Source organism: Delphinus delphis, chromosome 21 (genome assembly GCF_949987515.2).
Source record: "Delphinus delphis chromosome 21, mDelDel1.2, whole genome shotgun sequence".
Lineage (NCBI taxonomy): Eukaryota > Metazoa > Chordata > Mammalia > Artiodactyla > Delphinidae > Delphinus > Delphinus delphis.
In genome coordinates this window covers 24,239,955-24,261,479 of record NC_082703.1, presented here as the reverse complement: position 1 = coordinate 24,261,479, position 21,525 = coordinate 24,239,955, and the positions used below count along the sequence as shown (strand labels likewise).

Genomic DNA, 21,525 nt, shown 5'->3' with positions numbered 1-21,525 from the left:
AGCAACATGGATGGACCTAGAGATTGTTATACTGAGTGAAGTGAATCAGACAGAGAAAGATAAATATCATATGATATCACTTACATGTGGAATCTAAAAAAAAGGTACAAATTAATTTATTTACAAGACAGAAACAGAGTTACAGATGCATAAAACAAACCTATGGTTACCAGGGGGTAAGGGGCGGGGAGGGATAAATTGGGAGGTTGGGATTGAGATAACACACACTACGATATATAAAAAATAGGTAACTAATAAGGACCTACTGTGTAGCACAGGGACCTCTACTCAGTACTCTGTAATAGCCTATATGGGAAAAGAATCTAAAAAAGAGTGGATATATGTGTATGTATAACTGATTCACTTTGCTGTACACCCGAAACTAACACAACATTGTAAATCAACTATACTCCAATAAAAATTTAAAAAAAAACAATGACCATCTCTGAATCTTGTTTTGTTTATGCTAATCTCTTCAAGGTAAGATATAGTGCTTATATGATTTTTAAAAGAAGAGACAACTAACTTAACACAATTTACAATTACAGTGTTCACAATTTCTACAAGTAAGTCTCTGAACTAGCCAGAGAGAAGGTACTTTCACAAAGAATTTGTGTAATTTATTTTTAATATAAATTTACTTGCTGCTAAAACAGTTAAAATTATTTAGTTATAAAGGCAATGGATATTAGCCATCCTATGCCCAGGAGTCCTTGTAGGTAAGTGTGATCTTCCTGCAGATGTGAGGAGATCCAGGGCTCATGAGCATGGCCCCTCACTCACTCACGGGTGGTGGTGAAAGGAGACTGCAACGAGCCTGGCCACAGTCAAGGAAGGTTACTGACGCATCTGAGTGAGAGCCTGGGTCCCTACCGCCAAGCAAATGCTGGTTAACCTTACACATTCTGCCTCTATTTCATTCTGTAACATTAGAAACTGAATTCTCCACCAACACAACGGGTGACACCAGAGCCCTCCTGGCCTTCCTGCTGATAAAGGAGAAACGGAAGAACCCACTACTAGGTTTAGCCCCGTAAACAACCAACCCAAAGTGGACTCATGCATTTAATAAGGGAAAAAATTAGGTTTGTCAAAGTAAACACATTGTAAGAAATCAGGGGGCGTTCTAAAACCCTAACTAAAAACCAATGACTCTTTGCCCCCTGAAAATGAATAACATTTTAATAGACGGCTGCCTCTGGAAGCATAAGTCGATCATATATAGACGTTTAGGATCATAAATGGGTCCTATTTTGTTTCTCTTTCTCCATAACATTTGTCTCTGAGAAACACAGATCTATTTGTAGTTACCCCGAGGAAAGTGAATTTTCTTCTGCAAAATAAATTAAGTTTCTGAATTCATAATTATTGTGGCTTGACCTGGAACCAGGGCTAAGAACGCTTTCTATAATTTCTCTCACTTTAAATGAAACAAAATATCAAAGTGCAGCCTGATTGTTTCCTTGTCAGAACACAACAGAAATGTAAATACTGTGCTAAACTCGGTGTGAGGGATGCAGTCACAGGAATTACCATGCATGTCATTACTTACGCTGAACCACTGTATCCATGAAACGATAGCCATTTGAATAATTCCAGTAGATTGTTTCAAAAACAGTTTACTGTCATCCCAAAAAGTGCAAATGTGCGTTTTAAATTTGCATGCAAACCCGCTCCATTCAATGTTCCTAAGAGCCCCCATGCAAAATTCTAACATTGAAGAGAAATGGTTCTATATCAAGATGATATGATCCCCGTATCTTTCTTATTCAGACTCTTGAAGATACCTAAGTACCATAGGTTAGACCATAAAAGTTAAGCAGGGTTTCTCAGCCTTGCCTCGTGACATTTGCACCAGATCATTCTCTGTTGGGGGGCATTGCAGGACGGTTCACATCATCGTGGCCTCAACCCCCTAGATGTCAGTAGCGCCCTCCCCCCAGCTGTGAAAACCAAAAATCTCTCTGGACATTGCCAATATCCCATGGGGGCAAAAGTGCCCCGTTTGAAAACCACAGATATAAAGGGAGACAGAGGACCCCCAAGGCCTGGAAGGGGAAATTATCACCAACTTGACGCCAATAAGCCTGAAAACCTCAGGTGCTTCTCAGCGGGGCTGGGGGCTGACCTCAGCCCCTGGGGGCATCTGGCAATGTCCAGAGCCGTGTTTGGTGCTCACAGTCAGGGGGAGGGTCCTGGCATCAGTGGGTGGGAATGTGGAACGCTGCCCTCATCCTTCCACACCCAGGACAGCCCACCACAGAGAATTCTCCGCTCCAAAACGTCAATAATAGTAATGAGTGTCTTTTAAACATTATTCCTACATTTCCATGAATTTCCACAGTTAAAGTTCTACCCAAAGGCAGAATCTGACAAAACTGCCCTTTTCAGCAACTTTGCCTGTAAACTGAAGGCAAGGCAGCTGCCGTGCCGGGGCGCTGGGGGGCTGGGTGTGGGGAGGTGCAGAGGGGGCGTCACAGGCCACTCTGGGGTTATCCGGGGCAGCAGGTGCCATGGAGGCTCCTCGCGGGCCAGCTTTGCTGGCAGCTTCCGGAAATTGTCCCGAGAAGCCCGTTCCTCCAAGATTCAGTGTCTGCCGTGGACCAGGAGCCACACGTGGTCCCCTCCTCCCGTGGCCACAACACAGGCTCCTGGAAGCATGGAGGCTGTCAGGGAGGCCCTGATTCCCGTCCCCAGGACTCTCTGGTCTGCCCTGTTAGGCGTCTTGGTCCCCAGGGAAGGACAGTCCAGCAGGGAGTGAGTTATCCATGGAAACACAGGGATGCCCTGTGGAGTGAGTTATCCATGGAAACACAGAGATGCCCTGTGGACTGGATCTGGAGGGGGAGTTGGGAGCCGCTCAGGCTGCTGGACCGACAGGTGGCAAGGGCATCAGTGGACCCACAGTATTAGGACGCAGCGGAGCTTCTGCTCCGAGCAAGGGCAGAGGGTCAGACCAGGGGTTCCTCTGAATCCCTCACTGGCACCACCACATCCCCTGCAAAAGCTCACGGGAGCCTGCAGAGACTCCCGCAGGTAGGACCACCAGGAACTCAGGCATCTGAGGCATGAAGCACACTCACTCACCCTCACCCGCAAAGTCAAGGACTCAGACTAGCAGAGCCACTGGCCGGGGCCAAGGGGACGTGGAGTGGGCAGGGGAGACGGGAGTTACCCTCACCCCCGTAGTTCTTCTTCGCTGTGTCACGTATACATCTATAATGAAACTAAAGCAACCTGAACAACCTGTAACCTAGTTTCCGAAAGGCTGTGTTGGCTGTAGTTAGTACACAGGGCCCAGAAACCAGGAAGGGGTCAGGTTGAACTCAGTGAACTTTGTTCCCAGACCCTGACTAGGAGTTAGACTGTGCGATGAGTGGGGTAAAAGTAAGCGTGTTTGCATTTTATACGGGACGGAGGCATTTACAACAGGGAGTGCTATTGGACAGCGTGGGGATGAAGAATGGGATCCACGGAGCAGACTCCAGCGGTGGCTCCCACGGGGCCGCCCAGCATTTCCAAATAGGCTCCCTGCACCTCTGTCACTTTCCCTCGCTGGGATCGACCCCTTCCCAAACGGCAACATGAGCACAAACATCAACAACAACAACAAAGGCGTTTTCCAGCCTTCCTGGCGGCCAGACGCAGGCAAGGCCCCCGGGTCTGGCCCCCGACCTTCCCTGCATGGGAGCAGGTATCCCTGGAACAAGGCCTGTGCCCGGGTACCAGGGCATCTCCTCATCATGCGGGGCCCTGCAGCGGGGCTGACAGCCTCGTACAGAACATCTCTATCCAGCCCCACCAAAAGGTCTGTGATGTGCCTAACATCTCTTCTTTGCAATTAAGAACCCTACCTAACTCCTGGAAAAAATATGCAGCTGTCTCTCGCTAGCTGCAGGGAGTTTGATTAAAGAGCTGATAAGAGCACCGAAGAGACATCATGCCTTGTCTTTGCTCAACCAGAGGGGGAAGCAGTTTTTTGAAAAGAGAGAAGAAAAGGCTTGGTCTCCACCCCAATGTTCATTGCAGCACTATTTACAATAGCCAGGTCTTGGAAGCAACCCAAATGTCCATCAATAAATGGATAAAGAAGATGTGGTACATATATGCAATGGTATATTACTCAGTCATAAAAAGGAACAAAATTGGGTCACTTGTAGAGATGTGGATGGACCTAGAGACTGTCATACAGAGTGAAGTAGGTCAGAAAGAGAAAAACAAATATCATGTATTAATGCATATATGTGGAATCTAGAAAAACGGTAGAGTTGAACTGGTTTGCAAGGCAGAAGTGGAGACACAGATGTAGAGAACAAACGTATGGACACCAAGGGGGGAAAGCGGGGTGGTGGTAGTGGGATGAATTGGGAGATTGGGATTGACATATACACACTAATACATATAAAATAGATAACTAATAAGAACCTGCTATGGGCTTCCCTGGTGGCGCTGTGGTTGAGAGTCCGCCTGCCGATGCAGGGGACACGGGTTCATGCCCCGGTCCGGGAAGATCCCACATGCCGTGGAGCGGCTGGGCCCGTGAGCCATGGCCGCTGAGCCTGCGCGTCCGGAGCCTGTGCTCCACAACGGGAGAGGCCACAACAGTGAGAGGCCCGCGTACCGCAAAAAAAAAATAAAATAAATAAAAAAATAAAAAAGAACCTGCTGTATAAGAACAGAGAACTCCACTTTGCTGTACAGTATAAACTAACACAACATTGTAAAACAACTCCACCACAATAATAAAATAAATAAATAAATAAAAAGGAAAGAAAAGGCTTGGTCTCCTCAAGGCTCTTCCACAAAACTCCCACCAAAAAATGACTGTGTTCCGGGCTATGGAGACTGACACCCCATGTCAACATCTTTTTCTGAGAGCATCAAGAAGGTAAAAGAAGGTCTTAGGACACGGAGATGCAGACATGTGAGGTGGCGCCAGGTGAGATGCACGAGGGGTAGAAGAGGAGGGAGGAAGGTCATCAGGGAGCCAGTGACAAGGGTCCACCTGAAATTTCAACATCGTTCATGCCTTAAATCTCTCCTGGAGTAAGAAATAAGATAGACTACAAATTGCCGCCTCTTCCTTTGAAAAACCAATGAAAGCCTCTATCTATAAAGGCTTCACTGATTATTTTATTCATTGGCATCAGGGGAAGTAAAAGGTCACACCTCTGCTCTCAAATACACTCCAAATGTGAGTGCAGATGGCTGAGTGGGCTGCGGCCCTCTGGGGGTTTCCTGAGAACACGCTGCCGCCCCAGGTGTTTTAGGAACGAACAGCAGTCAGATTGCCCCTGAAGGGACATCTGTGCCCCGTCTCACTCGCCATCAGTGAGTCTCAGACACACACGCAGAGCCACCGCCACAAACTCGTGGAAGCCCTTTATAAGCCTGGTAAGGTCATTCGACGTCCCTGGAGAAGCCCCATTCCGGGTGTGAGGTTTCACCGCAGTCACGCCCACGTGTGCCCGCAAAGCCCCTCCTCCCAGCACACATGTGACAGCACATGTGACATGTGACGCCAGCAGGACCAGAACCCAGACCTCATCTCACGCTCGCTCCCTGGATCTCCAGTGGCCCCTCCCCTCCTTCCCAACCACTACACACAAGCACCGCATTTCTGAGCCGCTTACAGACACGCCTCCATCTGAGCAGTAAAGTCCTCTGCTAGAAACTGCGAGACTGCCCCCTGGGTATTTACCCACCTCCACCACCTCCATCACCTGCATCACTTGCATCACGTCCATCACCTGCATCACCTCCATCATTGCATCACCTTCATCACCTGCATCACCTCCATTACCTGCATCACCTCCATCACTGCATCACCTTCATCACCTGCATCACCTCCCATCACCTGCATCACCTCCATTACCTGCATCACCTCCATCACTACATCACCTCCATCACTGCATCACCTCCATTACCTGCATCACCTCCATCACTACATCACCTCCCATCACTGCATCACCTCCCATCACCTGCATCACCTCCATCAACACTACTACCAGCACCTCCCGCCGTGTGGACATGGCCCAGAGGATGAAAGGGGTCACACGGTACCTGAGCAGTCCCCATGGTGGCGGAGCCGGTGCGGGCCGGGTGTTCACGGGCAGCTGCTGGGAAACCGGGCTGCTACGGCCGGGCCTCGGATGGTGGGAAGGCCTATGATGAGGAATGGATAGAAATGGGGAAAACATGATAAAAAAGGGTAAACAACCTCCCCCATGGAAAAAGAAACATATGGAATGTACATTAAAAAAATGACACTGAGCAATAATTAAATCAATCTAGAACAGCAATATGGCAAGAATGAAATAGGCAGAGATGCTGTACATAAAAAATAACACCAGGTATTTTTAAATAAGACCGTGGAACCGAGAACCCTGTAGGCACCTACATCACGTGGGCATTATGCAAGTATTTCGATTTTCAAGCTGGATTTGAGGTTATGATAGACAGATTTCCCAACTTCAAAATATTCACCCAAAGAGAAATAATAAAACCATACTTTAAATTAGGGGTGATGATTCCGCATATAACTTGAGGATGGAAGCGGTATTTGTGAACTTAGACTGGTTCTGCAAAGAGCCAGGCAGGTTCCAAGAAACAAAAGAACAGTCCCAGGGAATATTAATAATCGATCATTTTCTTTCCACGAAAAAAAAGTGCTATCCCCAGATAAACCCAAACACAGCATTTTTTTAAAAGAGGTGCTAGTTCATATACCTTGATAAATTATAAAGCCTCTGCCTTTTTTTCATCGCATACTGATACACGAAATCACTGTTTCCCCCAAAATGAACCAGATGAAAGAGGAACATGCATTTTTTTGAGAAGACTTGTTTATAACATCACACTGGAAAGTGTGCTGTGCTTTATTCATACTGAGCTTGTAGGAACACAAACGCTCACCCACAAAACACTTCACATGGCCCTGAAACACCGTGGTCACATCAGATTAATTTCCACGAATCCGGAAGAGCTGCATGCTGTACCCCATCTTCTGAAAATCCTGTTTTGTCAGCAAAAGCTCTGACCAACCACCAGTCTGATCACATGCTACTAAACGTCATGTACTTACTTTCAAAGGTACGATCCTAAAAAGTTGAGAAAATGAGCCATTTCTTACTGTAGCAAGCACCCGCCACAAGCACTGATTACAATACACAAACTGGATATCCACCCTTGGTCTCCGGTAACCAGTTAACACACATGTGTTGTGACTATCAATCTAAACTGTATATTAGTTCCAAGTTATTGAAGGTTAAAATGCCCGACCCTCCCAGAATTGACATCCGGCTCATCTGCTGGACTAATTCACTTACTGTATCACCAAGATCTCTCCATGTCAGCACACAGTTAGGCACGCCTCCTTTTAATGAACTTTACTGCATTTCGCAGATACTGTGATTTTTACAAACTGAAGGTCTGTAACAACCCTGCATAAAGCAAGTCTGTTGTGTCATTTTTCCAACAGCCTTTACTTGCTTCATGTGTCTAAGTCACATTTTGGTAACTCTCACTATTTCAAACTTTTTCATTAGTATTGTATTTGTTACGGTGATCTGTGATCGGTGATCTTTGATGTTACTATTGTAACTGTTTTGGGCATCACGAACCTCGCCCGTGTAAGACGGGAACTGAATCGTTAAACGTTGTGTGTGTTCTGATTGCTCCACCGGCCATTCCCCATCTCTCCCTCTCCTCAGCCTCCCTGAGATACAACAGTATCGAAACTAAGCCAGATAATAACCCTACAAGGGCTTCTAAGTATTCAAGTGAAAGGAAGAGGTGCACGTCTCTCACTTTAAGTCAAAAGCTAGAAATGATTAAGCGTAGTGAGGAAGGCATGTCAAAAGCTGAGACAGGCTGAAAGCTGGGCCTCTTGCACCCGTCAGCCAAGTTGTGAGTGCAAAGGAAAAGTTCTTGAAGGAAATTGAAAGTGCTCCTCCAGTGAACACACAAATGATAAGAAAGCAAAACAGGGCTTCCCTGGTGGCGCAGTGGTTGAGGGTCCGCCTGCCGATGCAGGGGACGCGGGTTCGTGCCCCGGTCCGGGAAGATCTCACATGCCGCGGAGCGGCTGGGCCCGTGAGCCATGGCCGCTGAGCCTGCGCATCCGGAGCCTGTGCTCCGCAACGGGAGAGGCCACAACAATGAGAAGCCCACATACCGCAAAAAAAAAAAAAAGAAAGCAAAACAGCCTTATTGCTGATTTGGAGAACGTTTCAGTGTCTGGTTAGAAGATCAAATCAGCCACACATTCCCCTAAGCCAAAGCCTCATCCAGATCAAGGCCCCAACTCTCTTCAATTCTGTGAAGGCTGAGAGAGATGAGGAAGCCGCAGAAGAAAAGTCTGAAGCTAGCAGAGGTTGGTTCATGAGGTTTAAGGAAAGAAGCCGTCTGTATGACATAACAGTATAAGGTGAAGCAGTAGGTGCCGATGTAGAAGCTGCAGCAAGTCATCCAGAAGACCTAGCTAAGATAATTAGTGATTTTCAGTGTGGATGAAACAGGCTTCTCTTGGAAGAATATACCATCTAGGACTTTCATAGCGAGAGAGGAGAAGTCAATGCCCGGCTTCAAAGCCTCAAAGGACAGACTGACCCTCTTGTTAGGGGCAAATGCAGCTGGTGACCTTAAGTGAAAGCCAACGATCATTTACCATTCCGAGACTCCTAGGGCTCTTAAAAATTATGCTAAATCTACTCTGCCTGTGCTGTATAAGTGGAACAACAAAGCCTGGATGACAGCACATCTGTTTATAACATGGTTTACTGAATATTTTCAGCCCACTATTGAGACCTACTGCTCAGAAAAAGATGCTTTCAAAATATTACTGCTCATTGACAAGGCACCTGGTCACGCAAGAGCTCTGATGGAGATGTGCAATGAGATTAATGAGATTAGCTCTGATGGAGATGTGCAATGAGATTAGCAGGCTTTCAGGCCTGCTAATGCAATCTCCATTCTGCAGCCCACAGATCAAGGAGTAATTCCTACTTTCAAGTCTTATTATTTAAGAAATATATTTCATAAGGCTGTAGCTACCAATAGCTACCATAGACAGTTATTCCTCTGATGGGTCTGGGCAATCGAATAAAGTCAATTGAAAACCTTCTGGAAAGGAGTCTCAATTCTGGGTGCCATTAAGAACATCCGTGGTTCATGGGAAGAGGTCAACATATCAACATTGACAGGAGTTTGGAAGAAGTTGGTTCCATCCCTCAGGGATGACTTTCAGGGGTTCAAGGCTTCAGGGGAGGAAGGAACTGCAGATGTGGTGGAAACACAAGAGAACTAGAATCAGAAGCGGAGATTGAAGATGTGACTGAATTGCTGCAATCTTGTGATGAAACTTGAAAAATGAGGAGTTGCTTCTTATGGATGAGCAAAGAAAGTAGCTTCTTGAGAGGGAATCTACTCCTGGTGAAGATGCTGTGAAGGTTGTTGAAATGACAACAGAGGATTTAGAATATCACAGAAACGATAAAGCAGCAGCAGGGTTTGAGAATATTGACTCTACATTTTTTTAATGTTGCTTTTTAAAAAATTCTTCTTCATATTCTTTTCCATTACTGTTTCTTACAGGATATTGAATGTAGTTCCCTGTGCTATACACTAGGACCTTGTTTATTGGCTGCAATTTTGAAAGAAGTTCTGTGGGTAAAATGCTATTAAACAGCATCACCTGCTACAGAGAAATCCTTCCTGAAAGGGTCAATCAGTGCAGCCAACTTCAGTGTTGTCTTAAGAAACTGCCACCCCAGCCTTCAGCAACCACCACCCCGATCCGTCAGCATCCTCAACGTCAAGCCACGACCCTCCTCCAGCAAAAGATTACAATTCACTAAAGGCTCACATGATGGTTAGCGTTTCTTAGTAATAAAGTACTTTTTAATTAAGGTAAGTACATTGGTTTTTTTAGGCACAATGCTATTGCCCACTTAATAGACTACAGTATAGTGTGAGCATAACTTTTATATGCACTGGGAAACCAACAACTTTGCGTGACTTGCTTTATGGCGGTGGCCTGGACTGGAACCCACAGTATCTCAGAGCTGTGCCTGTACTTAATTATCTTTTTCTTGCCTTGAAGACTCACAACTGGCCCTACAAATCCCTTACTGTGACGCATTTGTGTTGTTTCCAATTTCCTCCAACTGGTAACAATTCCGTATATATTTTTGATTGCTCTCAGTGAGTTTATGCAGAATAGGTTTCTATGAGTAGAATTACTGGGTCAAAGGATATGCACATTATCAGCCCCAAATGCTGCCCAAACATTTGTACCTATTTACCCATCTCATAGTATCAATTTTGTTTGTTTTTGCCTCTGTTGAAAAGAAAGTTTCTCATTGTTTTCATTGAGTTTCAGGGCCTTTTAATATGACTATTGATCAAATGTATTTCTGTATAAATTGTCTGTTCCATAGATTAGCCTACTTCTTTGGGGTGATAAATTTTTAATTACCGAACAAGTATCTCTTTATAAATTCCAGAATTTTATAATTCTGCTCTGTAGGTTACAAACGTTTTATTTCATTGTCATTCATGTGTTAACTTCATCAATGGTATCTTGCAACAATTTACATGGGTTTAACATTATTTATGTGTCCAAATATATCAATCCTTTCCTTAATCGTTTCTGTGATTAGAAAGATCTTCCCAATTCCACAATTTAAGAGATATTTTCTATTAACTTTTCTCTTAGCCCGTCTATAACTATTTTTAATGACTGGAACTTTTTAAAATGTATTTGAAACTTTTTTGAGTTGTGAAATAGAAATTAATTTTTTTCTCTCCAATGGCAACCAGTTACCACAACAAATTGGCCAAATAATCCATATTTTCTCCACCAACTTGAAAATGCCACTTAAATAGAGAAGTTTGTTCTGCAGATCTGTCTACCTTCTGTAGCATTAGAATGAGATTTTCTCTCCAGTAGACCAGAACTCCCACCATTCAGATTTTCTTTAAAACTCTTTTTTGGACAATCTTGTGAATTGATTCTTCTAGTTAATTTTATTATCCCTTAATTAACTCCTCTCTCCCCACCTTTATTGCCCTTCCAAACAGGATTCTGACTAACATTACAGCGTACGAGAGCACATGTATGTACACACATGCACACACATGCACACCTGAAGGGAAGTGATGTGTTTCAGTACTGAGTTTCCCACTACAGTGTCTCCCTATACCAAGCACTTGGTAATGTCTTATGTCCTTTCCAAGCATTTTATCACTTTTTCCCCTATAGCCCTCATCCATTCCTGTTTTATCCCAAGGTATTTGGAGGGTTTGTTGTTTTTGAGAGTGGACCTCAAAAACAAAATTATTTTATCATGTGCACTATAAGGATTTTTATTTATTATTTTTTTATGTGTCCTATATAATCAATGTTCCTACTGATCTAGCAGATTTTGTATAATATCTTCCATTTTTCACTGAAATTAAGTCTTGATTTCCAATATTTTATCTCCTTTATTTTCCCATATAACCTTAACTAGAGACCCCAGAATAATATGGACTAATAGTGATCATTTTGACATTGTTACTTTGTTCCATATTTTAGTATTTCCTCCATGACTACCATGCTTGCTGTGGTTTCTGATTATATTCTTACCCCTGTTGAGAAGGTCCCTGCCAATGCTCTTTCACTTAGAATTTATCATAAATGGCTACTGTATTGTTTCAAGGTCTTTCAGTATCTACTGATACAACTGTATGTATTTTTTCTTTTTTAACATGTTCATCTTATTTATTCCCACAATAGAGATTCTATTATTGAAATAATCTTAAATTTATGGAACAGAGCCTACTTGGTCTTATTTAATATACAGTTAATTCAATGTGCTGTTTATGAAATTTACATTTACACTCTTAAGTGAAATTAGCCTTTTTCTGATCCATTACTACATTATGGGGTTATTCATTATAAATAAATTATTTATAATTCATTATAAAAGAGTGATGCTTATTTCTCTGAAATAGTTTAGATAACATAGAATTATCAATTCCAAAAAGTTTCTGTAGAATTTACCTATGAAACTGAGCCAGTGCCTTTCATAAAAGCACATTTATGAAAAAATTTTAATTTTCCCATGGCTACTGTTCCAGTCACATTTAATAACCTTTGTTGAGTCAACTTATGGCATTTATATTCACCAAGAAAACCAACAATTTCATCTTGATTTTCCAACTTCTCAGCAAAAATGTCTACAGATTATCATATGATTTTCTTTTATTATTTGTGATTCTATCACATTTTCCATCTCGAATTCTTTATATTCTTGAATTTCCTCTTTATTTTCTTTATTAATCTTGCCACAAGTTTATTCTCAGTACATTTTTTGCATGTTCTTGTAAACATCACAGAACTCTGTATTGTATTTAATCCAACCTGAGAGTCCATTTTTAATCTTTTTTTTTTTTTTTGGCCACGCCACACAGCTTGCGGGATCTCAGTTCCCCAAACAGGGATTGAACCCAGGCCACAGCAGTGAAAGCCCAGAATCCTAAGCACTAGGCCACCAGGAAACTCCCTGTTTTTAATGTTTGAGTTTTGCCCATTTACATTTATTGTGATTACTGATAAACTGGAACTTATTTTGTCCTGATAGTTCATGTTTAATTTAATGTTTTTCGTTGTACATTTCACTATCTTATATAGCAGAGGATATATACTATCTTACATCCCCAACCTTTTTGGCACCAGGGACCAGTTTCGTAGAAGACAATTTTTCCACAGCCGGGGTGGGGATGTGAGGGTTTCTGGATGATTCAAGCACATTACATTTATTGTGCACTTTATTTCTATTATTATTACATTGTAATAGATAATGAAATAATTTTACAACTCACCATAATGCAGAATCAGTGGGGGCCCTGAGCTTGTTTTCCCTTGCCACTCACTGATAGGGTTTTGATATGAGTCTGCAAGCAATTGATTTATTATGGTCTCTGTGCAGTCAAACCTCTCTGCTAATGGTAATCTGTATTTGCAGCCGCTTCCCAGCACCAGCATCACTGTCTTAGCTCCACCTCAGATCATCAGGAATTAGATTCCCATAAGGAGCACGCAACCTAGACCTCTTGCATGTGCACTTCACAGTAGGGTTCGAGCTCCTGTGAGAATCTAATGCTGCTGCTGATCTGACAGGAGGTGGAGCTCAGGCGGTAATGTGAGTGATGGGGAGAGACTGTAAACACAGATGAAGCTTCGCTCGCTCACCTGCCGCTCCCCTCCTGCTGTGCAGCCCGGTTCCGCTACTGGTCCGTGGCCAGGGGGTTGGGGACCTCTGTTGTATAGGATTTTCATTGTACTTTTTTTGGGCCTATATATTTTATTTCTCCCTTAAACGTTTTAACATATGCAATTATATATGTTTTTCTAGCAAAGCCATCAATTAACCAGTATCTCTAACATCCTCTTGAACAAAACAAGGACTTCAGCACTACGCTCTCACTTTCCCAAGTGTAGACTTCCCTCCCCCATACCACATCTGCTCTGATATTACCGTTATGTGGATTCCAAGTATGGTTGCTTATCAAACAAAGAGAAAATGTATTCCTCATTCTAAAATCAATACTCATAAATGTGTCTTTGGTATTTTTGCTCACATCTTTCTGGGTTAATTTTTCCTCATCCTCAAAAACATGCTCCTGTTTTTCTTTCAACATGGTCTCTGTGGGGTCAAATGTCCAAGTCCTTGTATGTCTGAAAACATCTCCATTTCACCTTCAATATTGAATGACAGTTCAACTAAGTATAGAATTCAAGAAATTCAACAGATATCTCCAGGCACCTATTGTTCCAGTTGAGACATTTCTTGTCAATCGTACGCAAGTTCTATTTCCTAGACCACGTCTCTCAGGATCCTGTCTTGACTCTGGAGTGTGTCATGTTTCACAATGATGGTTTTTCTTTGCCTTTATTCCAGCCTCGCAGGTGGTTCCATTTTTCAATCTAAAGACCGTTTTCCTCAATTTGGGGAATTAACAGCCATTTGATCACAAATACCGATTAACCATCTTTTTTTTATATAATTCCCTTCTAGCATTTTTGCCTTTTGGATCCAAGTACTGCAACATTAACTGTGCTTCCTCATGTTCTCTCTTTACCTTTTTTGTGCTTAATTCTAGGGAATTCCTTCAGCTTGATCTTCTAGTGCACTGAATTTTTTTGCAGCTATGCTTGACCTGTGACTACTGAGTTTTCACCTCAAGGGCTACCATTGTTATAATATTTCTACTTGGTGCTTTTACGTAATGATCCATTCTTGCTTTACAGGTGTTCCACATGGCATATTGGTTAAAAACACAGGATCTGAAGCAGAGGTTTGAACCCAGGAGCCTCTCTTTACCAGTAACACATCCTCTGCATGCCTGCTTCCTAATCGGTAGCTGCTGATAACAGGACTTACCCCATGAGGCAGTTATAAGGACTCAGTCCTTATTACTCATGTAAAGTCCTCAAAACTTCAACAGAAACATCTTAAGAGCTCAGCGATAACACAGGAGTGGTCTCTGGGGCCAGTAACGTACTTTGGCTGTATGAACCCATCCACCCTGCTTTTCACTGCCTCTACTGATTTTAAGGGGAAACGAAACTAAATTCTACTCTAAAATTCTTCCTTTTTCATGGCATCTGCTCCTGCTTTGCAGATGAAATGGGAAATCTCCCTTCAAAGACATATGAGGGCTTTTTCTAAGTTCTCTTCTGGTTTCTCCTTCAGGAGGTCACCATTTATAACTCAGTGTGTTTTGCCTGTCGAGTGACGATTGCCTTCAAATGGCCTAGTTTTTCCCATCTACTCACCCTCATCCTTCCACAGTCCAAGCAGCCTGAGTCCGGCTTCTGGGATCCAGAAGGTGGACAGGCAGGCTGCCGCTGAGAAGGATGACGGCCATCCCGAGACTGATTAGCTGGAAAAGTGTGGGCCCCACACTTGGTGAGGCAAGGAGGAGTCTCAGGCTCCCAGGCTCTTATGAGTGTTCACAGCTGGGGGTGTGAGAATGTGCCCCCCACCCCAGCCCACTGGGCCCGGGTCCAGAGGGAGAATGTTCGGGTCGGCAGAGCAGGCCGCCAGGAAGATCCGATCAGCAGCATCTGTGGGCTTTTAGGCCCTAAACCTCCTGTAAACGACACCGTGTAATTTTCATATAAACTTAACTTTCCATTTTTATTCCTTGGTGCTAAAAGGAATAGGATTTAAGAAACGTAACACACACGCGCGCGCACGCTTCAAGAACGGAAAGCAGACCGTGGTTCATATTTATATTTTACAAAAAGTATTTTCCCTAATAGAAACAGATGAAATTATAGGAACCTACTTTCCAAATCACAAAATAACATTTTCTTAATTATATCATACGCACACAAGTATAAACATTATACCAAATATTCCCTAATTTATGATATCCATAATTATTTCAACTGGCCATCCTAAAATGTCTCAGGTTTTTTTACCCTCTAAAAAGGAATATAAACCACTGTGCTATGCATGTGATAACAGGAACTGCAGCTCATGTATGTTTGCTCTCTTGATATTTTAATAAGATGAGAAGGGGACTTCCCTGGTGTCCAGTGGGTAAGACTCTGCATTCCCAGTGCAGAGGGCCCAGGTTCCATCCCTGGTCATGGAACTAGATCCCACATGCATGCTGCAACTAAGAGTTCACATGCTGCAACTAAGAGTTCACATGCTGCAATGAGGATCCTGTGTGCCACAACTAAGTCTGAGCACAGCCTAAATAAATTTAAAAATAATAATAATCAGATGAGAAAATGTAGAAATTTCAAGTTCTGTTTAGTTGGTTAAAAGGTCATCTTTTTTTTTTATTGGTGGCTTGTGGGATCTTAGTTCCCCCACCAGGGATTGAACCCGCTCCCCCTACAGTGGAAGGGCAGAGTGCTAACCACTGGACAACCAGGGAAGTCCCAAGGTAATCTTGATTCAAGATAGTACTGAAATAAGAATACTTCTATGGTAGCTAAGAAGAGGTTATGGTAAAGCACAACCGAACACAGCAATGACACGTGTGTTCTACTTTTCTCATTTTGTCCCTGATACGATACACAGATATCAATCATTCCTCACTTGGTCCCTGCAGCCAAAGCCAACATCCTCCCCATTTTCCAACAAACTTGAATTAACTGCCTTCTTCATATCCATAGACAAGGGAAGAAAGCAGAGCCTGTTCCCAGAGATGTATTCTAAGTATCACAATGAGGCGAAAATAATTCACTCAATATATTATCATTCCTGAACAGAACTTGTCATGTTTCGTCCAAGCATCACATCAGAGGTGAGTGCCCATGTTTAGGGAACGAGATCATCTATTAAAGCTTTAAGAAATAAACACGTCTCAATAGATGCAGAAAAAGCTTTGGACAAAATTCAACACCCATTTATGATAAAAACTCTCCAGAAAGTAGGCATAGAGGGAACTTACCTCAACATAATAAAGGCCATATATGACAAACCCACAGCCAACATCATTCTCAATGGTGAAAAACTGAAAGCATTTCCTCTAAGATCAGGAACAAGACAAGCATGTCCACTCTCGCCACTATTATTCAACATAGTTTTATAAGTTTTAGCCACAGCAATCAGAGAAGAAAAAGAAATAAAAGGAATCCAAATCGGAAAAGAAGAAGTAAAGCTGTCACTTTCTAAAGATGACATGATACTATACATAGAGAATCCTAAAGATGCTACCAGAAAACTACTAGAGCTAATCAATGAATTTGGTAAAGTAGCAGGATACAAAATTAATGCACAGAAATCTCTTGCATTCTTATGCACTAATGATGAAAAATCTGAAAGGGAAATTAAGGAAACACTCCCATTTACCATTGCAACAAAAAGAATAAAATACCTAGGAATAAACCTACGTAAGGAGACAAAAGACCTGTATGCTGAAAACTATAAGACACTGATGAAAGAAATTAAAGACAATACAAACACATGGAGAGATATACCATGTCCTTGGATTGGAAGAATCAACATTGTGAAAATGACTATACTACCCAAAGCAATCTACAGATTCAGTGCAATCCCTATCAAACTACCAACGTCATTTTTCACAGAACTAGAACAAAAAAATTTCACCATTTGTATGGAAACACAAAAGACCCCGAATAGCCAAAGCAATCTTGAGAAAGAAAAACAGAGCTGGAGGAATCAGGCTCCCAGACTTCAGATGATACTACTAAGCTACAGTAATCAAGACAGTATGGTGCTGGCACAAAAACAGAAATATAGATCAATGGAACAGGATAGAAAGCCCAGAGATAAACCCACGCACATATGGTCACCTTATCTTTGATAAAGGAGGCAAGAATATACAATGGAGAAAAGACAGCCTCTTCAATAAGTGGTGCTGGGAAAACTGGACAGCTACATGTAAAAGAAAGAAATTAGAACACTCCATAACACCACACACAAAAATAAACTCAAAATGGATTAAAGACCTAAATGTAAGGCCAGACACCATCAAACTCTTAGAGGAAAACATAGGCAGAACACTCTATGACATAAATCACAGCAAGAGCCTTTTTGACCCACCTCCTAGAGAAATAGAAACAAAAATAAACAAATGGGACCTAATGAACTTAAAATATTTTGCACAGCAAAGGAAAACATAAACAAGATGAAAATACAACCCTCAGAATGGGAGAAAATATTTGCAAATGAAGCAACTGACAAAGGATTCATCTCCAAAATTTACAAGCAGCTCATGCAGCTCAATACCAAAAAAAAAAAACAACCCAATCCAAAAGTGGTCAGAAGACCTAAATAGACATTTCTCCAAAGAAGATATACGGATTACCAACAAACACATGAAAGGATGCTCAACAACACTAATCATTAGAGAAATGCAAATCAAATCTACAATGAGGTATCACCTCATACCAGTCAGAATGGCCATCATCAAAAAATCTACAAACAATAAATGCTGGAGAGTGTGTGGAGAAAAGGGAACCCTCTTGCACTGTTGGTGGGAAGGTAAATTGATACAGTCACTATGGAGAACAGTATGGAGGTTCCTTAAAAAACTACAAATAGAACTACCATATGACCCAGCAATCCCACTACTGGGCATATACCCTGAGAAAACCATAATTCAAAAAGAGTCATGTACCACAATGCTCATTGCAGGACTACTTACAATAGCCAAGACATGGACACAACCTAAGTGTCCATCAACAGATGAATGGATAAAGAAGATGTGACACATATATACAATGGAATATTACTCAGCCATAAAAAGAAATGAAATTGAGTTATGTGTAGTGAGGTGGATGGACCTAGAGTCTGTCATACAGTTAATTAAGTCAGAAAGAGAAAAACAAATACCATATGCTAACACATATATATGGAATCTAAAAAAAAAAATCGTTCTGAAGAATCTAGGAGTAGGATAGGAATAAAGACACAGATGTATAGAATGGACTTGAGGACATGGGGTGGGGGAAGGGTAAGCTGGGACGAAGTGTGAGAGTGGCATGGACATATATACACTACCAAATGTAAAACAGATAGCTAGTGGGAAGCAGCCGCATAGCACAAGGATCAGCTCGGGTGCTTTGTGACCACCTAGAGGGGTGGGATAGGGAGGGTGGGAGGGAGACTCAAGAGGGAGGAGATATGGGGATATATGTAAATGTATAACTGATTCACTTTGTTATACAGCAGCAACTAACACAACAATATAAAGCAATTATACTCCAATAAAGATGTTAAAAAAATAGTAATAAATATGTTTAATAAACAAAGGGTATAGAAGATTGTCATGTGGCATATGTCATAAATAAGGATTATAGACAAACAGTTTACAGCGTAATGAAGTTTCATTTACAGAATGTATTTCAAGAACAATAGACAGCAAAGAACTAAGTGTGAAATCCAATTATCGGCGCATTAGGCACTTACAACTTCATATTTGCAATTGTTTTATAATCACTGCACTGCCATTTGCATAAGATGTGTAATGGTGTGTACCAGATCTGTACTCTACATTCTGCTTCGTATTTTAATTAATGACTAAAAAGATAATAAACAGCATTTCAGTACAAAATGCATTTTGAACAGTATTAACTTACCAAGCATTGCAAGAATCAGTGATATTGGAGGAATTAAAAGACAGCGGCCAGGGCTTCCCTGGTGGCGCAGTGGTTGAGAGTCCGCCTGCCGATGCAGGGGACACGGGTTTGTGTCCTGGTCTGGAAAGATCCCACATGCCGTGGAGCGGCTGGGCCCGTGAGCCATGGCCGCTGAGCCTGCGCGTCCGGAGCATGTGCTCCGCAACGGGAGAGGCCACAACAGTGAGAGGCCCACGTACCGCAAAAAAAAAGAAAAAGAAAAAAAGAGAAAAAGACAGCCGCCAGAGGTGGACACAGCAGAGCAGCACTGAAGCCCCGACGTCCCGCAGAAGGCGAGCCGGTGCTCAGAGACGCCCCACGATTATGGGTAGACGCATTTAAAGGGCTTGACAGCGGATCAAATTAAACCCCGATTTTTCCGCAGGACTGACCCCCACCCAGAGGAAGCATCTGGGCACAAACCTCAGCTGTAGCTCCAGGCCCAGAGCGGAGGCCCCGGATGGGGCGTCACCAACCACAGACACAGGGTGCTGCGCACAGTGGTCTCGCCGGCGGGTCAGCCAGACAACAGAGCAGAGCTTCCGTGCCAGCGATTGCGGAGGACGAACGGTGACCGTCGTGCAGACACCCCCACACACGCGCTCGGGCTGTGCCCTCGAGGGGCATCTGAGGACAAGACAGACATCCTCTGAGGGGACTATGAGTTCTATTGATTTCAGGCCCCTTAACTCACAGGGGTGGACACACTCCAACTCGCAACATAATGAAGAAATTGTATCTGTAATCCCATGTTCCTTCCCAATGCTACACCACCAAGGAACCACTTAAACTACACAGGATCACGCTGTGTAAGAGAGACTGAGAACACGTCTGAGCTGATGAGACAAGCCGCACTGCTGTGAGAGAGACGATGGACGGACAGAGGGAAAGAGAGAGAGAGAGAGACACATGGACAGACAGACAGACATAGGGAGGCAGAGACACACAGAGAGAAACACAGGGAGACAGAGAGACATAAAGAGACAGTGACAGAGGGAGATAGATAGGCAGACAGAGAGACAGGGAAACAGAGAGACAGAGACAGATGGACAAATGGAGGGGGAGAGACAGACACATGGACAGACAGACCGACAGAGGGAGGGAGACAGAGACACACACAGAGGGAGACACACACAGAGAAACACAGAGAGACATAGAGACCCAAAGAGACAGTGACAGACAGAGATAGATAGGCAGACAGAGAGACAGGGAAACAGAAAGACAGAGACAGACGGACAGATGGAAGGGGAGAGAGAGACAGACACAGGGACAGAGACAGAGAGAGAGACAGACAGAGGCAGAGAGACCAAGAGAGATAGAAGCAGAGACAGAGAGACAGAAGCAGAGACAGAGAGACAGAAGCAGAGACAGAGAGACAGAGAAAGATGCAGAGACAGAGAGACGGAGAGAGAGCATGAATATAGACTGACTCTCAGCAAGTTACAGACGCCGGTCATTTCCTTAGCAGTAAAAAGTTAGACCAAAATAAAGGGTCTAAGAAAAAGTCAAAAAATTAATGGGAAAGTTTCAAACAGTGACGAAGAAGCTGAATGAAAGCAGTTGTTGACAACATTTTCCGGAGACACTTTGGGGACACACTTTTTAAGGGGATTTCCACAGTAAAGCAGTGACCATGGGCCCACACAATGATATAGAAAATACAGATAAATTTTGAGGAAGAAATCCTGATAGATTTGAAAGGTACTAGGCAGCTAAGTATTAAGTACAAATGTCATTACCGGGCAAACGAGGTGTTTCTGTCACAGAGAAACTGTTGGTCCATGGTTCGAAGGCTTAGGGAAGGGCAGGGGTCTACAACAAGGTCATGAGCGTCGTCCGCCTAGGCCGCCCTGGGACAGCTACACGCCTGCACTTTGAGAAACCCCACCTCTCAGCAGTCAGTCACCCCGCGGAGGACACGATCAGATCCCACCCGGAAAGGTGCGCACACCCCTCCCTGTGGGTCCCGGTGGGCAGCCCCATGGTTTTCCCCTGGGAAGGGGGGGGCACCCATTCCCTCTGAGGGGAAGCGCCCTCCCCGTGCCCCCCCTCGGGGGTCCCAGCAGGACCAGGAGAATGTCCCGCTCATCAGAGAGGATGAATCCCACCCACACCCTAGGCCTGGGGTCTCTCCTCCTTCGGGGGCACCCATCGCCCCTCACCTGCCCGGCACACACAGGCCCTTCCCGTTGAGATCTCCGTGCTCGAGCTCACCCCACACCTGCCCACCGCCAGGCGCACACACGGCACTCCAGCCACGTGTCATGGCAACAGCAGGGGTCCAGTGTGCCAAGCCCATTCATCTGACACCCAGGGGCCCTGTGCCACCTTGTAACACAGAAGGCACGTGACCTTCTCCGCCACTCACGACA

General features: G+C 43.6%; 1 protein-coding gene across 2 annotated transcripts in view; it reads right to left on the bottom strand.

The window, feature by feature from the left end:
• Positions 1 to 21,525, bottom strand: part of DLGAP2 (DLG associated protein 2) — a 719,605-nt gene that overhangs the window by 621,167 nt on the left and 76,913 nt on the right. For both annotated transcript variants that reach the window (XM_060001227.1, XM_060001228.1), the window contains exon 2: positions 6,064 to 6,165. In XM_060001227.1, coding sequence (XP_059857210.1) covers positions 6,064 to 6,078 — 15 coding nt within the window. In that variant the 5' untranslated portion in view covers positions 6,079 to 6,165. The remainder of the gene's footprint in view (positions 1 to 6,063; positions 6,166 to 21,525) is intronic.